Genomic DNA, 13,990 nt, shown 5'->3' with positions numbered 1-13,990 from the left:
GGGGGGTGAAAAATAATAATTGAAATTTAAAGTATTTTTTTAAAAATAAACTTAAATTTTTTTTTTGGGGGTGGGGAGGGGTTGGTGGGGGTGGGGGTTGGGGTTGGGTGAAAATAAAAAATTGGAATTGGAAATATTTTTTTAAAACAAACATTAAATTATTTTTTTTGGGGGGTAGGGGGTCGAGGGCAGGGGTAGGGTGGGGTGAAAATAAAAATTTGAAATTGAAAATATTTTTTAAAAACAAACTTTAAATTATTTTTTTCGGGGGTGGTAGGGGGCTGGCGGGAGGGGGGTGTCGGGGTGAGGATGGGGTAGAAAAATAAAAAAATTGAAGTTGAATCTTTTTTTAAAAAATAAGATTTAAATTATTTTTTTATCAAAAAAATTGTAATTTGAAGTTGGAGGAAAGTTTTGGAAAATGTTTTCCTTAATTTTTGAAGGGAAATCATTTTCCTTAAATTTGAGGAAAATGAGTTGCTTTGGAAAATATTTTCCAAAATATTTTACCCAACCAAACCTGAGAAAATTGGAAAACATTTTCCAAAAAATATTTTCCTTCATACCAAACACACCCTAAATATGGCGACCCACATTAAAAAAAGGAAAAAAATTAGATATAGTACCTTAATATAATACTACTAAATTTTTGACATATGCATTGCATGCACGTGCCATATACGTATATGTTTGAATTACATAATATACAATTTTATAAATAATACACTAGAAAGGATTTCCTCAATTTGTGCTACTCCAAAATATATTTATTTTTTTCTCAAAAAATTGATCAAACATGTTTACTTTTAAAAAAACAAGCACCTTTTAAAAGAAAATAATAATATTATTTTTAACCTCTTAACTAATCGGACAAACTAATTGCTATAGGAGAAAGGATGAAGAGAGTAGGGAATTTGGCAAATAAACAAAAAAAAAATGCAACGGTTACGATCAAAGCAATGGTTTTCTAAGCTGGTAAAAAGGGGAAAGCACGTGTTTATGCAAAAGAACTTTCTACTAACAACCATAAACTTGTGAAATGATGATCATTATCATCGTGAAGCACATGAAATGACAAGATTGCCCTCGTAGTATCGGGTGTCTAATTTAGTAATTGTAATTCAAGTTACTGTAGAATTTCTTAATTAAAATTTTAATCAATTTTAAATACTATTATACTAGCTGGGATATATGAGTGAGTTTGGTATAAAGCAAATTTTCAACTTTTTCATGTTTGGTTGGCTTAATGTTTTGAAAAATGTTTTCCAAATTGACAGCCTGTTTGGATTGTTTTTGCTTTTGACTTATTTTATAACATTTTACCTTAAATTCAAATGCTTATAATAATTTTTTTTAATTTACTCAAACACTCCAAAAATGCTTAAAACCACTTAAAATAAGACAATCCAAATAGGCTTAAATGGAAATCGACTTACCTCCAAAAATAAGGAAAACATTTTTCAAAACTCTTTTGCAACCTCATACCTAAACTTTCCACCTTAATTCAAGTCTCGAGTACTGATTCCTGATACTAATCCGGAATTCGGCTCATGATTCTCGATTCGGGACAAGACCTTAATTTGAGACCCAACTTTCAAGTTATGGGTCTCAGGTCAGGGTCAGAGTCAATTCCAGTTTTGATGTCGGGTTTCGGATCAGGGTCGGGGTCAGATCCCGGGTCAGGATTCAAGGTTGAATTTTGTACTGGGTGTTGGGGTCGATTTCCGAGTCAGGTGTCGAAGTGGGGTTTTAAGTTGGGTGTCAGAGGTGGATTTCAAGTCGAGAGTTGAGGTCTGGTTCCAAGAAAAATGTTGGGTTTAGGTTCCAGATCAGGTGTTGAGACACTGAATGGTTCACTAAGTTGCTCAGGAATAACATCAAAGTTCATGGCAACATATGTAGTTACAAAAGATAAACTCGCTCGTGGATCTAGCAAGGCATAAACAGTAAAGTCAAAGAATAGAATCATACCAGTGACAACATCTGGCGAATCCTCTTGCTCTTGGAAACTGTTGATAGCATATAAGCGGTTTGTTCCTCCGTCAGTACCAGAAGTTGCCCCTCTAGGTGCAATTCTGTCTAGTGGAGCAACTGAAGAAAACTGGGCTCTATTACCCCATTACCATTTCCCTGCTTGTTCTTTGGACATTCTCGCATGAAATACCCAGTCTGACCACACTTGAAACAACCAGTGGAGTGCTCACGACAAATACCTGAGTGGTTCCTACCACACTTAGCGCATGCAAGAGGCTTACTACCCCCTTGCGCCACACTACCTTGAGAATAGGCATGCTTAGCTTTGGAATTCTGACCATTGTACTCACATTTGTTCCTAGGTATATGTGCACTAGCAGATAATGGAGCAGGTCCCTTTTGTTTTTGTTGGAAAGATGACTCGTTGGCATTACTTTTCTGCTGCTCGAACTCATTCCCCGTCTTAATCCTTTTGTTCTTGAATTCCTCTCTATCTCTTAGCTTCTCTTCTTTTACCTGTTGCACATAGACCATCAACCTTGAAATGTCCATGTCCCCAATAAGCATTGTTGCCCGACCCTCTTTGCTTGATAGACGGGACAACCCAGCAACAAACAGACTCCTTCTACTCCTCATGTCCGCAACCATTTTCGGAGCATAGCGAGACAGTTGTGTGAACTTCAACCCATACTCATTCACACTTAGAGAATCCTGCTTAAATGTTAGAAATTCACCGTACCTTAGCCTCTTTCAATTCTCGGGGAAAGAAACATCCCAAAAAAGCTTCCTTAAAATAGACCCAGCTCGTAGGTGGTGCATCCTCAGCTCTACCCCTTTCCACTGATCAAACCAAGTCCTAACAACATTCTTCAGTTGATATGCAGTTGATATACAACTAGTTCAACTCGCTCAGCATCAACAACATGTATAACTTCAAATACCTTATTCAGTTCATCAACAAAGTTCTCTGGTCCTCAGAAGTGCTTGAACCAGTGAAACTTGGAGGATTCATCCTCAAAAACTCACGAATCCTTGAAGTATCAGCCTCATTCTGTCTATCTCCTCTTTGCTGCCCAACCTGATTAGTCACAGCCTGACTTAGCATCCTAATTGCCTCTCTGAACTCAATATTAGTATCTTTACCTTGAGGTTGCACTTCAGGTGCATTAGGTAACTCTTGCTCCTTAACATTATGTCTAGCAGGATGATCTCTGACAGCTCTTTGTGGAGGCATGATTATCTGAAACACGCGCAGGCACGAATTAGAGGGAAAATTTTTAAAGATAAACTCTAACGCACGAAATGAGTGTGAAAGAAGTGAAAGAATTCCTAAATGTTGCAGCCTCTTAATTATAGATGTGGCGCGGTTCACACCGATAATCAGGACTCTACCGACATGGCTTCATAGACTCCCTAGGACTCTTGAACTCTGTGCTCTGATACCAAGTTTGTCACACCCCGAGCCTACATCCTGGGTGGGAATGGCACTCGAAGACCATCGATGGCCCCAAACGAACCCTAGGCCTGGCTTACTTAACTCAGCGGAAGACAACGTTCATACTTATATTGATCAATAACACTTAACTGAACTGAATAATAAGATAACTGAGAATGTTTTAAAGATTAAACATTCAACTTGGCCAAAAGTGGCTAACCAAGTCTTTAACATAAGAATGATAATGAAAAGACTCAAAGGACTAACATCTGACTGTCTATGAAGCCTCTATAACAACTGAGATGGATGTTGGGACAAACCCCATAACATTCTAATGAACTAACTAGAAAGCAATGAAAATAGATCCTCCGGAAGGCAAGAAGGCTCACCAATTGACTCTGAACTGCTCATTGGATCAACGGTGCGATGGAATGCCAATCCTAGTTACCTATGTTTGCATCATAAGACGATGCAGGCCAACTGGCATCAATACATTGAATGTACGAGTATGCGAGTTGGAATGCTAAAATAGCATAGGCTTGATAGGGAATCTGAAAGGAACACTTACCTTGGCTCTTCACAACTCATGAATACTTAACTGAACTCATCTCAATATAAAGCAGTTTAAAACAAGTGCAATATAAAGAAAAGCTGTTTAAAAACATGATGACAACTCTGTGTATATACAAGGATACAACATAGCTCTGAAATGTATGTAAAAATACAATAAATAGATGTATATAAAAATACAATAACTTCTGTGGAAGTTTCTCTAACCGACAACCATGACATAAGAGCTATAGTGATGATACAACGATCTACCTCACGCTGCCACGCATCCTATACCCGGTCAAAGGTATAAAACCTGAACTACTAAGTGGATCCACTAGTCTATTGTGAAAAGGGTTCATCTAAAAAGTATGACCCTTTTCTACCCATGGTGGCTACATGGTTTATGGGGGATGCGAGTTGACTGAAATCTCACCAACATCGGTGCTCAATACTACTCCCAAAATATACTAGCTCTTTATGTTTTAAAAACATATTTCTTCTGTGATTTGAGATTTGTGCTAAAAAACTTAGCTCAAAGGCTATCTTGGAAATCTCAGTTTCCCTTCTTGCTTCATTTAGAAAGTTATTACTCTTTTCTGAAAACTAGCTCGAAGGCTCTTTGGAAATCTCAGTTTCCTTTCTCATTTAAATGTGAAAACATGTTAAATCTCTTTGGGAATACTTAGTCCCCATATACTTTTTGAAGAAATGAACTTCAATCTATACTCTTTACTCTTTACTCAACTTGGACTTTAAGTCTTAAAACAAGTTTAAAAGCATTTGCAAAAGACTTCTTGAAAAGACTCTAAAAACTTCCTAGACTTGGCTCTTGACTTTCCTTGAATTTGAATTTATGGATTCAAGGTTATGATTCATGTTTATGGATGATTTCTAGGTGTTTAGAAGTCATTTAGAGTAGTCAGAATCAATGGAAAGTGTTAGAACACTTCAGAATAACTTAAATAGGCTAAACGATGAAAAACTAGTGAAAAACGCCAATCCGGGCGCGTCCCTGGCCCGCCGCGCCCGGCCCCAACTTACTGGTGCTTGTTTTGAGCGCACTGCAGGCGCGCCGCCCCAGCCTCCTGGCACTATGGGGGTGCGATGCGCCTGGCCTTCCCCAGGTGCGTCTAACGAGTTTTTCAACTCGTTTTCTGATCCTAAATCATTTTAAATTGATTCCTTTTCTCAATACTTTCTTAGATTCATATACCCAATGCATGTACACTAGAATCTAACTCGAAACAACTCTTAAAAATTGCTAAAACGTCTCAAGAAAACCCATCATCAATCACATGTAAGTTGAAGAATGAAAACAATTCAAGAACACAACTCAAGAACATCAAATTCTAACTCTTTTAGAACAAAAAGTGCTGAATTAAATACGCTTGGCGCGTGGGTGAACTAACCCAATGCTATGTGATCTCGTATACCTTGTAGGGATCACCCCCGACGAATTCCACAAGACAAACTTCGACGATCTTGAACGTTCTTGCTTCTTCTTCTCCTTTCTCTTTTCTCCAAGCCCTAGCGTAAATTCCAATTTTTCTAAAACTGACTAAATCTGATTTGACCCATATTAAACTCCTAAAAATGGATTAAAATAATAGGCAATGAAAAGACTAAAATACCCTCTTAAAATTCTGGATTGGACATTTTCTTAGTCTAACAACCCAACTTCCAAAGGGGATAACTCACTCATACGAACTCGGAATCGCTCAAACTTGGCGGCGTTGGAAAGATCATTCCCAGGGCTTTCCAACCATATCTGCAATCACACCTAACTCATCCTGAGCTTGGAATTATGACCATTTGAAGTTGACCAAAAATTCACTTTAACTTACTTAAAAATTTCCAGATTTCCTCATTCTTTCCAAAAGCAACTATTTCTAGATTTAAAACTTCCTTCTAGTTCTTTCTAGTTGTGAGATGTTACATCCCAGATCATTCATTAGGGTCGGCTGTTGATGTTAGGGTCAGGATCAGTTCCACTTCAAATGTTGGGTTCTGAGTAAGGAGTCGAGGTCAGATCCCGAATAGGGGTGTTGGGGTTCTAATCCTAGATCGATCGTTAGGGTTGTGTCAAGATTTGAATGTCGGGGTCGAGTCACAGTTTTAATGTCGGCCCCAGATTAGGAGTCAGGATCAGGTCTCGAGTCAAGTGTCGGGCTCAAATCCTGGATCATCGTCAAGATCATGTCCAAATTCGAATGTTGAGGTCGAGGTAAAAATTGGATCCCAATATGAATGTCAGGTCCCAAATTGAAAGTCGAGGTTAGGTCCTATGTCAAAATTCCTGATTAGATTTTGGATCGTTCATCGAGATTGTATCCCGATTCGAGTTTTAGGATCGAGGTCGGATTCCAATTCTAAGAAAACATTTTCCTTCATACCAAACATACTCTATAATTAAATAGGACTATGTATACTATTTTGTTCAAAGTTCTTTTAATGGGACAACTCCAGTGGATTCATTACTCACTTTTGTTTAGCATTAATTCCAAATAATACTTTTGTTTAGCCACATAGGACACATGGGTCTACTTGGTCAATTTTATACAAGCTTAAAGGTTTACTTGTGCGCACTCAAAGTCAAAGAACATAAATATCTATTAAAATCAAGTTAAAAACACGTTTATGTATTGTGTCATGGTTTTAACGTGCAACTACTTTAAGATCATTCCTGATGAATTCGAAATATTAACCTTAAGTGGGATTCCCTTAATTAAGGATGTCAAGTTATGATAGATTAATGAAAACAAATTGGATTCCCTTTCTGAATCGACAAGTTGGTTTAAAGAAAGAAATTCAGATGTCAAACTAGTATACGTGAGGCAAAATATTTAATACGTTCTCACACTAATAATATTTGTTTTATCTATTTGTTCTAATCCTAGGTAATCTTAAAACTTAATTAGGTACTCTTTTATTCTCATTCATATTCAACTAATTAGGTTTTGACCATAGATTAATAATAAAGGGTTAAAATATATGTAGTGGGAAGAGATGAGAAATGAACTTAATATGGATATTGAAAAGGCCAAGATTATTGAAAAGAATATTTTGAGGATAGACACAATAATGACCTATGTTATTTTATTTTTGGATTCAATTGTACTCATTTTTTTCTAGGCAAGGTGTGCCTAAGGCTAGTTTTATTAACAAAGTGAAAGGATCTCAAAGAGAAGAGTACAAGCAAGTGGGGCTAGGTCTTACCTTATTAATCTTAATGAGGTAACAAACTATTAAAGTTGACCTTTTTAAAGTTGGGAAAATGGTATATAATAGCAAACTATTAATTCAAATTAAATGTCATAAACATAGTTTGATTTAATTGTACCCCATAGCAAACTGTTGCTATTTCGCCTCTCTCCTGGTGAATCTCGCTCGCCACTCTCATTCTCGCTGGCAGTCTCCCTCACCTCTCTCACTTTTATACAAACACAAATGTATAAAATGCATTTTTGTTTGTATAAAGCGAGAGAAAATTGTATATATACATATATTTTCGTTTCCCTCTCTCCCCTCTCCCATATCTCACTTGCCACTCTCACTTTATACAAACACAAATGTATACATTGTGTTTGTGTTTGTATAATGCGAGAGAAAATTGTATATACAAATACAAATGCATATATTTTCGTCCTATACACTTATGATTATACAAATACGATCTTCCCCTGCTCAGTTTTCTTTTGTCTTTCTCTCTTTCTCACTTTATACAAACACAAATTATACAATTGATCTTTTGTAAATGTATACTAAAATAGAAACATATTATACAACTGCTTTCTTTTGTATATGTATAGCGAAATATACATATTTATGTTTGCTATGGAGCGCAATTATGCAAACTATAGATATAACATACAAATATGATTTTTATGTTTGCTATATGTGAAAGTTGCTCTTTAAAGTTTCACATGCTTGTGGAATTCTAGGGTTCTAAATTTTAACGTCTTTCGTATTTTTCGAATGTTTAAATAACTGGATTGTTTTAAAGAATAGAAGAATTAAGATGTAAACTAAAAGGTATTGCCAAAAAGAAGTTGAGACTCGACTTGTGACCTCGCTTTGAAGTGAGGTAGCTTCTAATTAATACCTCTATAATGTGAGATTTTCCTAATTAAAACGACCTTAATACAAATTTAAGATGAACCTAAGATAGTGGTCTAAAGTAATCATGAAATACGTGCGGGTCCAGACAAGTGAAATGGTAGCATAGGGACGTCTTTGGACATAACTATATCACAAGACATAAGTTATGTAGCGTATCACTTTCTCGTGGTAACTTTTTTGTTGTGAAGGTGCTTGTTGGAGGTAAGATCCATGTCCCCCTCCAATTTTATACACTTTTTCGATTAATGGACATGGTAGGGGTCAAACCTAACCCTTCACATCAATGGCGGCTCACAACCAATCGGTGATGGTTTTGAAAAAAATAAAGGTAAGGATTTATGGTGCATTTATGATGTTATAACAACAATAAAATGTGAATATAGGTTGATCCTTAGTCCTAAATTGAACTTAGTGTGTGATGTCATTCGATTCATTTTCTACACTATTTTGAAAGAGCCATATAATGCCCAAATGATCACACAAATATATTTCCCATTGTCCTAAGAGTTTACATTTGTACTATGTGAGGATAAAAGTTGGTGATTTTCCTTAATGAAGGGTCCAAATCAAGTTACTTATATCACTATATCTACATTCTTTCTTTTATCCACTTTACATTCGGATAAAATCTTTTTATATATTATATTTGGCCATTGTGATTTGTGAGTATGTCAAATGTACAAACACGATGGTGGATGTAAAGCACCCATCTTCTATTACAAACTTTAGATCGATATCTTGTTGCACTGTAGTGTATAAGATTATTTCTAAAATTTTAACTACAAGACTTCAAGTTGTTATGGACTGCCTTGTGGATTCTAGTCAAGCTGTTTTTGTTTCAGGGAGGATTATTTCTGATAATATCATCTTAAGTCATGATCTTGTAAAAGGATACAAGAAAAAGAGAATTTCACCTAGATGCATGCTTAAGATAGACATGAAAAAAGCCTGCGACTCAGTTGAATGGGCTTACTTGCAGCAACTGCTTTATTGTTTGAACTTTCCTGATCAATTTATATGCTGGATCATGAGTTGCCTAACCACAGTTTCATTTTCTATCCTTGTAAATGGGCAACCCACTGTACCTTTTGAGGCAAAAAGGGGCTTGAGGTAGGGCGCGATCCGTTGTCACCTTTTCTTTTTGTTCTTACTATTGAGTACCTCAGTAAACTTCTGAAAAGGTTAAAAGGAAACCCGGGGTTCAAATTCCATCCCAAGTGTGCTAAATTACAAATAGTCCAACTTGGATTTGCTGACGATCTACTACTTTTTAGTAGAGGCGACGTGCAATCTACCCAACTCTTGTTCCATTGTTTCCAACAATTCTCCTTGCCCTCTGGTCTAGTTACAAACCTATAGAAAAGCTCCCTCTACTTCGGAGGGGTCACACAATCAATACAACATCAGATCATTGAAGCTTTGAGAGTAACTAAACGTGATCTACCTTTTTCGATATCTAGGGGTGCCCTTAAGCACTAAAAGACTTTCGCTAGTCCAATGCCAACCCCTAATAGAGAAAATGATCGGAAGAGTAACTTCTTGGACCTCGAAATTTCTTTCTTATGCTAGGGAGAGTACAACTTCTGAAAAGTGTTCTCTTCTCCATTCAAGTGTATTGGTCTCAAATCTTTTTGCTTCCTAAGAAATTAGTTCAGGCTATTGAAAAAGTTTGCAGAACTTTCCTCTGGACAAGAGGAGTGGAGGTTTCAAAGAAAGCTTTGCTAGCCTGGAACAAACTTTGTATGCCTAAGACTGTAGGTGGAGTGAACTTTCTCGATATTTCTGCTTGGAATAAGGCTGCTCTTTGCAAACTCTTGTGGAATCTTAGCCATAAAAAGGATAAGTTATGGGTTAAATGGGTTCACATGTATTATGTAAAGGGCGGAACTCTGTGGGAGGCCAATACAAAACAAGCATCTTGGCTTATCAAGAAAATTTTCAAAGCTACAGAGTACGTGGAAGCTGCTGGTTACACAGAAGATCAATTCCAAAGATTACAATATTTCTCTGTAAAAAAGATGTACCAATTGGTGCAAGGGGTGTTTCCAAAAGTAAGATGGAAGAAGTTAGTTTGCAATACCCCTTTTGCCCCGAAATGGTTGTTCATTATGATGTTGGTTGCTCATGGAAGGTTTTACACGAAGGATAGGATGAATTCACTGGGGAATGAGTGTTAATCCAATATGCCCTTTGTGTGAATCAGAGAATGAGTCGATCTCACACCTTTTTTTTTTCAGTGCTCTATCTCAGCATCAGTGGAACAAGCTACTACAATGGCTAGGACAGAGACGACAAGCAAAAGCATGGGAAGAAGAACTTAGAATGGACGTAGCAGGTTGCATCTATTAAATGTGACAAGAGAGGAACCAAATTGTTTTTCAAGGCAAAAGAAGAGAAATATCGGACCTTGTGAAGAGAATAATTCAATATGCATATTTTAGAGGTTGTCTCAAAGTGAAATTAACTAAATACTTGACGATGTTGAACTACTATCCAAGCTAAAGTAGTCGATAGATGGTTAGGAGATGAAAGGTTATTAGTTGGGTTTGATCTAGTCGGAATAGTTCTTTTTTTTAAGCTATAAGCTTCTCTTTGGTAATAAAAAGCTTACTTACCAAAAAAAAATTAGCAATTTGAACATCAAATCTTCAATTTTAAATAACAAATGATTGAGGTTTTGTTCAACGTACCTTCCCTTTCGTACTGAATTAGTGGTTAATTTTATTATTAAAATTATTTATTAAAACAATAATTATGGTTGAGCTAGCAACAAATGACTTCATTATTCTAATTGAAATTCCAAACTTTTTGGTCTTTCAATTTGTATTTGCTTATTTGTATGTTCCGTGTCTTATCTCATCGATGTATTATTTTCGATGTATAGTATTTTAGTCCGTAGTAAGTAAATTGTTGAAACTTTTTTCATAGTTCAAATTAAGTAAATTGTTCAAAGTCCAAGAAAATTATTGAGACTTTTTTTCATATTTACCCTTCATTTAATGAAATTCTTAATTTTTCTATGAGACTTGTCTCAAAATAATCAAAAGGATGATAGTAAAAATTATGTCCTAATAATATTTTTCATAAAGAATGTTTCAAACCTCAATAATTCAGATAATATAGATTAAGTGTTGTATAACTCCTTTTGGAACTTCAGCATCTCAAAGTTCGTTAGAAGACATAAACAACATTTCACACATAAGGAAGGATATTAAACACAAATTTAAGGATATTCCTTGAAAGCTAATGAAAACTAACTTTTTTTTAAAAAAATAAAAAATTAACCTTTACCATATTAACCTAATACTTGACATTTGATTTTTTTTCAAAAGTAAAGGGCCTTTTTATTACCTCTTGGTAAGTATACTCTTGAAATGAGTGATTGATGTCTGGTTGATTATTTTACCTGTCAAGTTTTTTTTCTTTCATTTATTTTTAATTGAGATGATTTATCAAAGAGAATATAATTTTTTTTGTCATTTTCTTGTAAGTCCTAGTTGAGCAGCCCCATGTGACAAATATGATTTCATTACAACTTGGCAAAGGAAATATCGTTTTCTTGTTTAAGTTTTATGGGCATGACGATAACAAATGATGTTTCTTTGCCTACGCTTAATTTGCTCAAGTGACAAGTTGGTGAACGACAATATTTTATTAATAAACTTAAAAGATTCTGAAATCTCACCGTTCTTTCTATATATTGAAAATAACTAGGAATATTTTTACTTATAATAATAAGAAATCAAATTAAAGTAAGATTTATAAAAAAAATTATTCCAATATAAATTGAGACAAATAAATTATAACTAAGTAATTAAATAAATATTAAATAATAAATACTAAACAACCTAAGATTACTTTTTCAATTTTGAATTATTTTTCGAACAGTGGGTTTAAAGAAAGACTTGATAATAGGAACAGTTGCTCTCCTTGATCATTTTAATTGTTTCTTTTGTGGTCAAAACATCGAGCACGACCTACTTCTGAACATTCTTTTCTTCTTTTTCATTTCATACTCAACTTACTAGGTTAATTTTTGCCCTTTTTAGTATTGTATTAGAATTGATCGCGAAACAATCATTATTGTTAATCAATTAATTCAAATTGGAGATGGAGCCAATTAGAATTTGGCGAATCGTGTGCAAAATATATATTTTTTCTTTGTTGGATTAAGAGTATGCAAAATTAAATATACACTCATATACAATAGTTAATAACATTAAATCTATGTATACCACATAATTTCCCAGTGAAGGGTGTCCATCGAACCACCTGAGGCTGAATCTTATTGCAAGTATATACATAGTGCATATGTAGTTATAGATTTATGGTACATAAACTTAACACACAATAGTGGACATGAAAAAGCATACATATAATTGTAACTGAATCTTCTCAAGTAGATTCAGCTTCTAGGTGTTCAGATTGTCCGCCGCCGAATATAGCTCCAACCAGAACTCAACAACATTAGATGAATGAACATTCACATCCATGAAATCTTTTATGTGCAAATCAACACTTGATGATGACGATGTACTACTCTCTGGATTACTCTCCAATATAACTATGTTATCGTCATGAACTTGATTGACAATTGAAGTAACATCATTGTCTTGACTAGATGTTTCCAAGATTTCATAATTTTCATCAAATGTGATGTAGCTAGAGGAGGAGGAGGAGTTGGTGAAATCAAGTGATTGATCATTAGGACCTTCAATATTTGGACAAGTAGTTATCAAAGGCTTCTTTTGAGTACTCATCTCTATTTGTTTAACTTTCTCCACCTTTTTGGACCTTGCTTTATGTTTCACTTCAACTTTTGTCCCACCAAGGTGCTTCTTTAAATGTGTGTGGTAGAAATTCTTGATTTCGTTATCAATTCTACCAGGCAGTTCTTTCGCTATAGCTGACCACCTTCAAAAAAACATAACATCAATAGTGTCAGATAATTGTATGTAGTAGTTCAGTTTGAGTTGTCATGAATGATCATATAGAGAGAATACACTTTTATTTACTTAATCACATCTTCAATGAAAAATTAAGGTAGTTAATTATCACCTGTTACCAAGTGATTGATACATTCTGATGACTGTTTGAGTTTCTTCAAGACTAAATGGTCCTCTCGTTAGATCAGGCCTCAAATAGTTGGTCCATCTCATTCTGCAACTCTTTCCAGTTCTAGATAGCCGTACACCACCCATGCCATAACAACATATTAAAACACACATATATATGAGAGCCTAAGAAGTAGTCTCTATATTAGTGACGGAGCTAGGATTTTCATTAAGAGGTTCAAAATCTGAAGAACTGAACACCCTAATTAGCTAGCCAAAGGAGGTTCGTACATAGGAAAATAATTTTAGTCATGTATAAATAGTATAAGTTTCGATTGAAGGGAGTTTAAATGAACCCCCTAACTACAAGCTGTCCATATGTATATTACATGCTGAAACCCTAAAAGTAATATATAACAAAGCAACAAGAAAAGCAAGGATGAATAAGACTTTATGTTTTTTAAGATAATTTTTCAAAATTTGATCCAAAATTTATGATCAGGCTACTTGTTGTACCTGCAAATTTGGGCATCTGGCTCCAGTTCCAAATACGATATTTCGCGATATAATCAATCAACTTTTTGTCTTCTTGAGGAGACCATGCTCCCTTCTTTACATAATCCATGTTTTTGGGATGTTGAAGCTGGAACACTACTTCTCCCATAACTATATAGTATATGCTTTCACCAATTAAGAGTCTTACCTATTCTTCACAAAGTTTGAATATTGCTTATTCTATTGGAAAGAGGGTTTCACCTTGTGGAATATTAGTTCAAAGTTTTCATTATTTCCAAGAAAATTCATTCCCCTCACCCTCAAGCCTCACTACTTCCTAATTTGTCCCTTTGTTATTCTA

At 35.2% G+C, this 13,990-nt stretch overlaps 1 protein-coding gene across 1 annotated transcript; it reads right to left on the bottom strand.

The window, feature by feature from the left end:
• Positions 1-12,492: 12,492 nt before the first annotated feature.
• Positions 12,493-13,759, bottom strand: LOC125873636 (MYB-like transcription factor EOBII). Its single transcript, XM_049554523.1, has 3 exons — positions 13,651-13,759; positions 13,139-13,268; positions 12,493-12,994 (listed from the first exon to the last, which is right to left on the bottom strand). The coding sequence occupies exons 1-3, from the start codon at positions 13,757-13,759 to the stop codon at positions 12,493-12,495; spliced, it is 741 nt and encodes a 246-aa protein (XP_049410480.1).
• Between the last annotated feature and the right edge of the window lie 231 nt (positions 13,760-13,990).

This window comes from Solanum stenotomum, chromosome 8, assembly GCF_019186545.1.
Source record: "Solanum stenotomum isolate F172 chromosome 8, ASM1918654v1, whole genome shotgun sequence".
Taxonomy (NCBI): Eukaryota; Viridiplantae; Streptophyta; class Magnoliopsida; order Solanales; family Solanaceae; genus Solanum; species Solanum stenotomum.
Note: the sequence above shows the minus strand (reverse complement) of the source record. Positions and strands in the feature narration are given on the sequence as shown.

What these genes read in the sequence shown, in the direction of transcription:
- LOC125873636 (XM_049554523.1), bottom strand. Translation starts at nt 13,759, where the DNA reads ATGGATTATGTAAAGAAGGGAGCATGGTCTCCTCAAGAAGACAAAAAG. An exon ending in CCAGATGCCCAAATTTGCAG is followed by an intron (nt 13,269 to 13,650) that starts GTACAACAAGTA and finishes TGGGTGGTGTAC; the next exon opens with GGCTATCTAGAACTGGAAAG. An exon ending in TATCAATCACTTGGTAACAG is followed by an intron (nt 12,995 to 13,138) that starts GTGATAATTAAC and finishes GTTTTTTTGAAG; the next exon opens with GTGGTCAGCTATAGCGAAAG.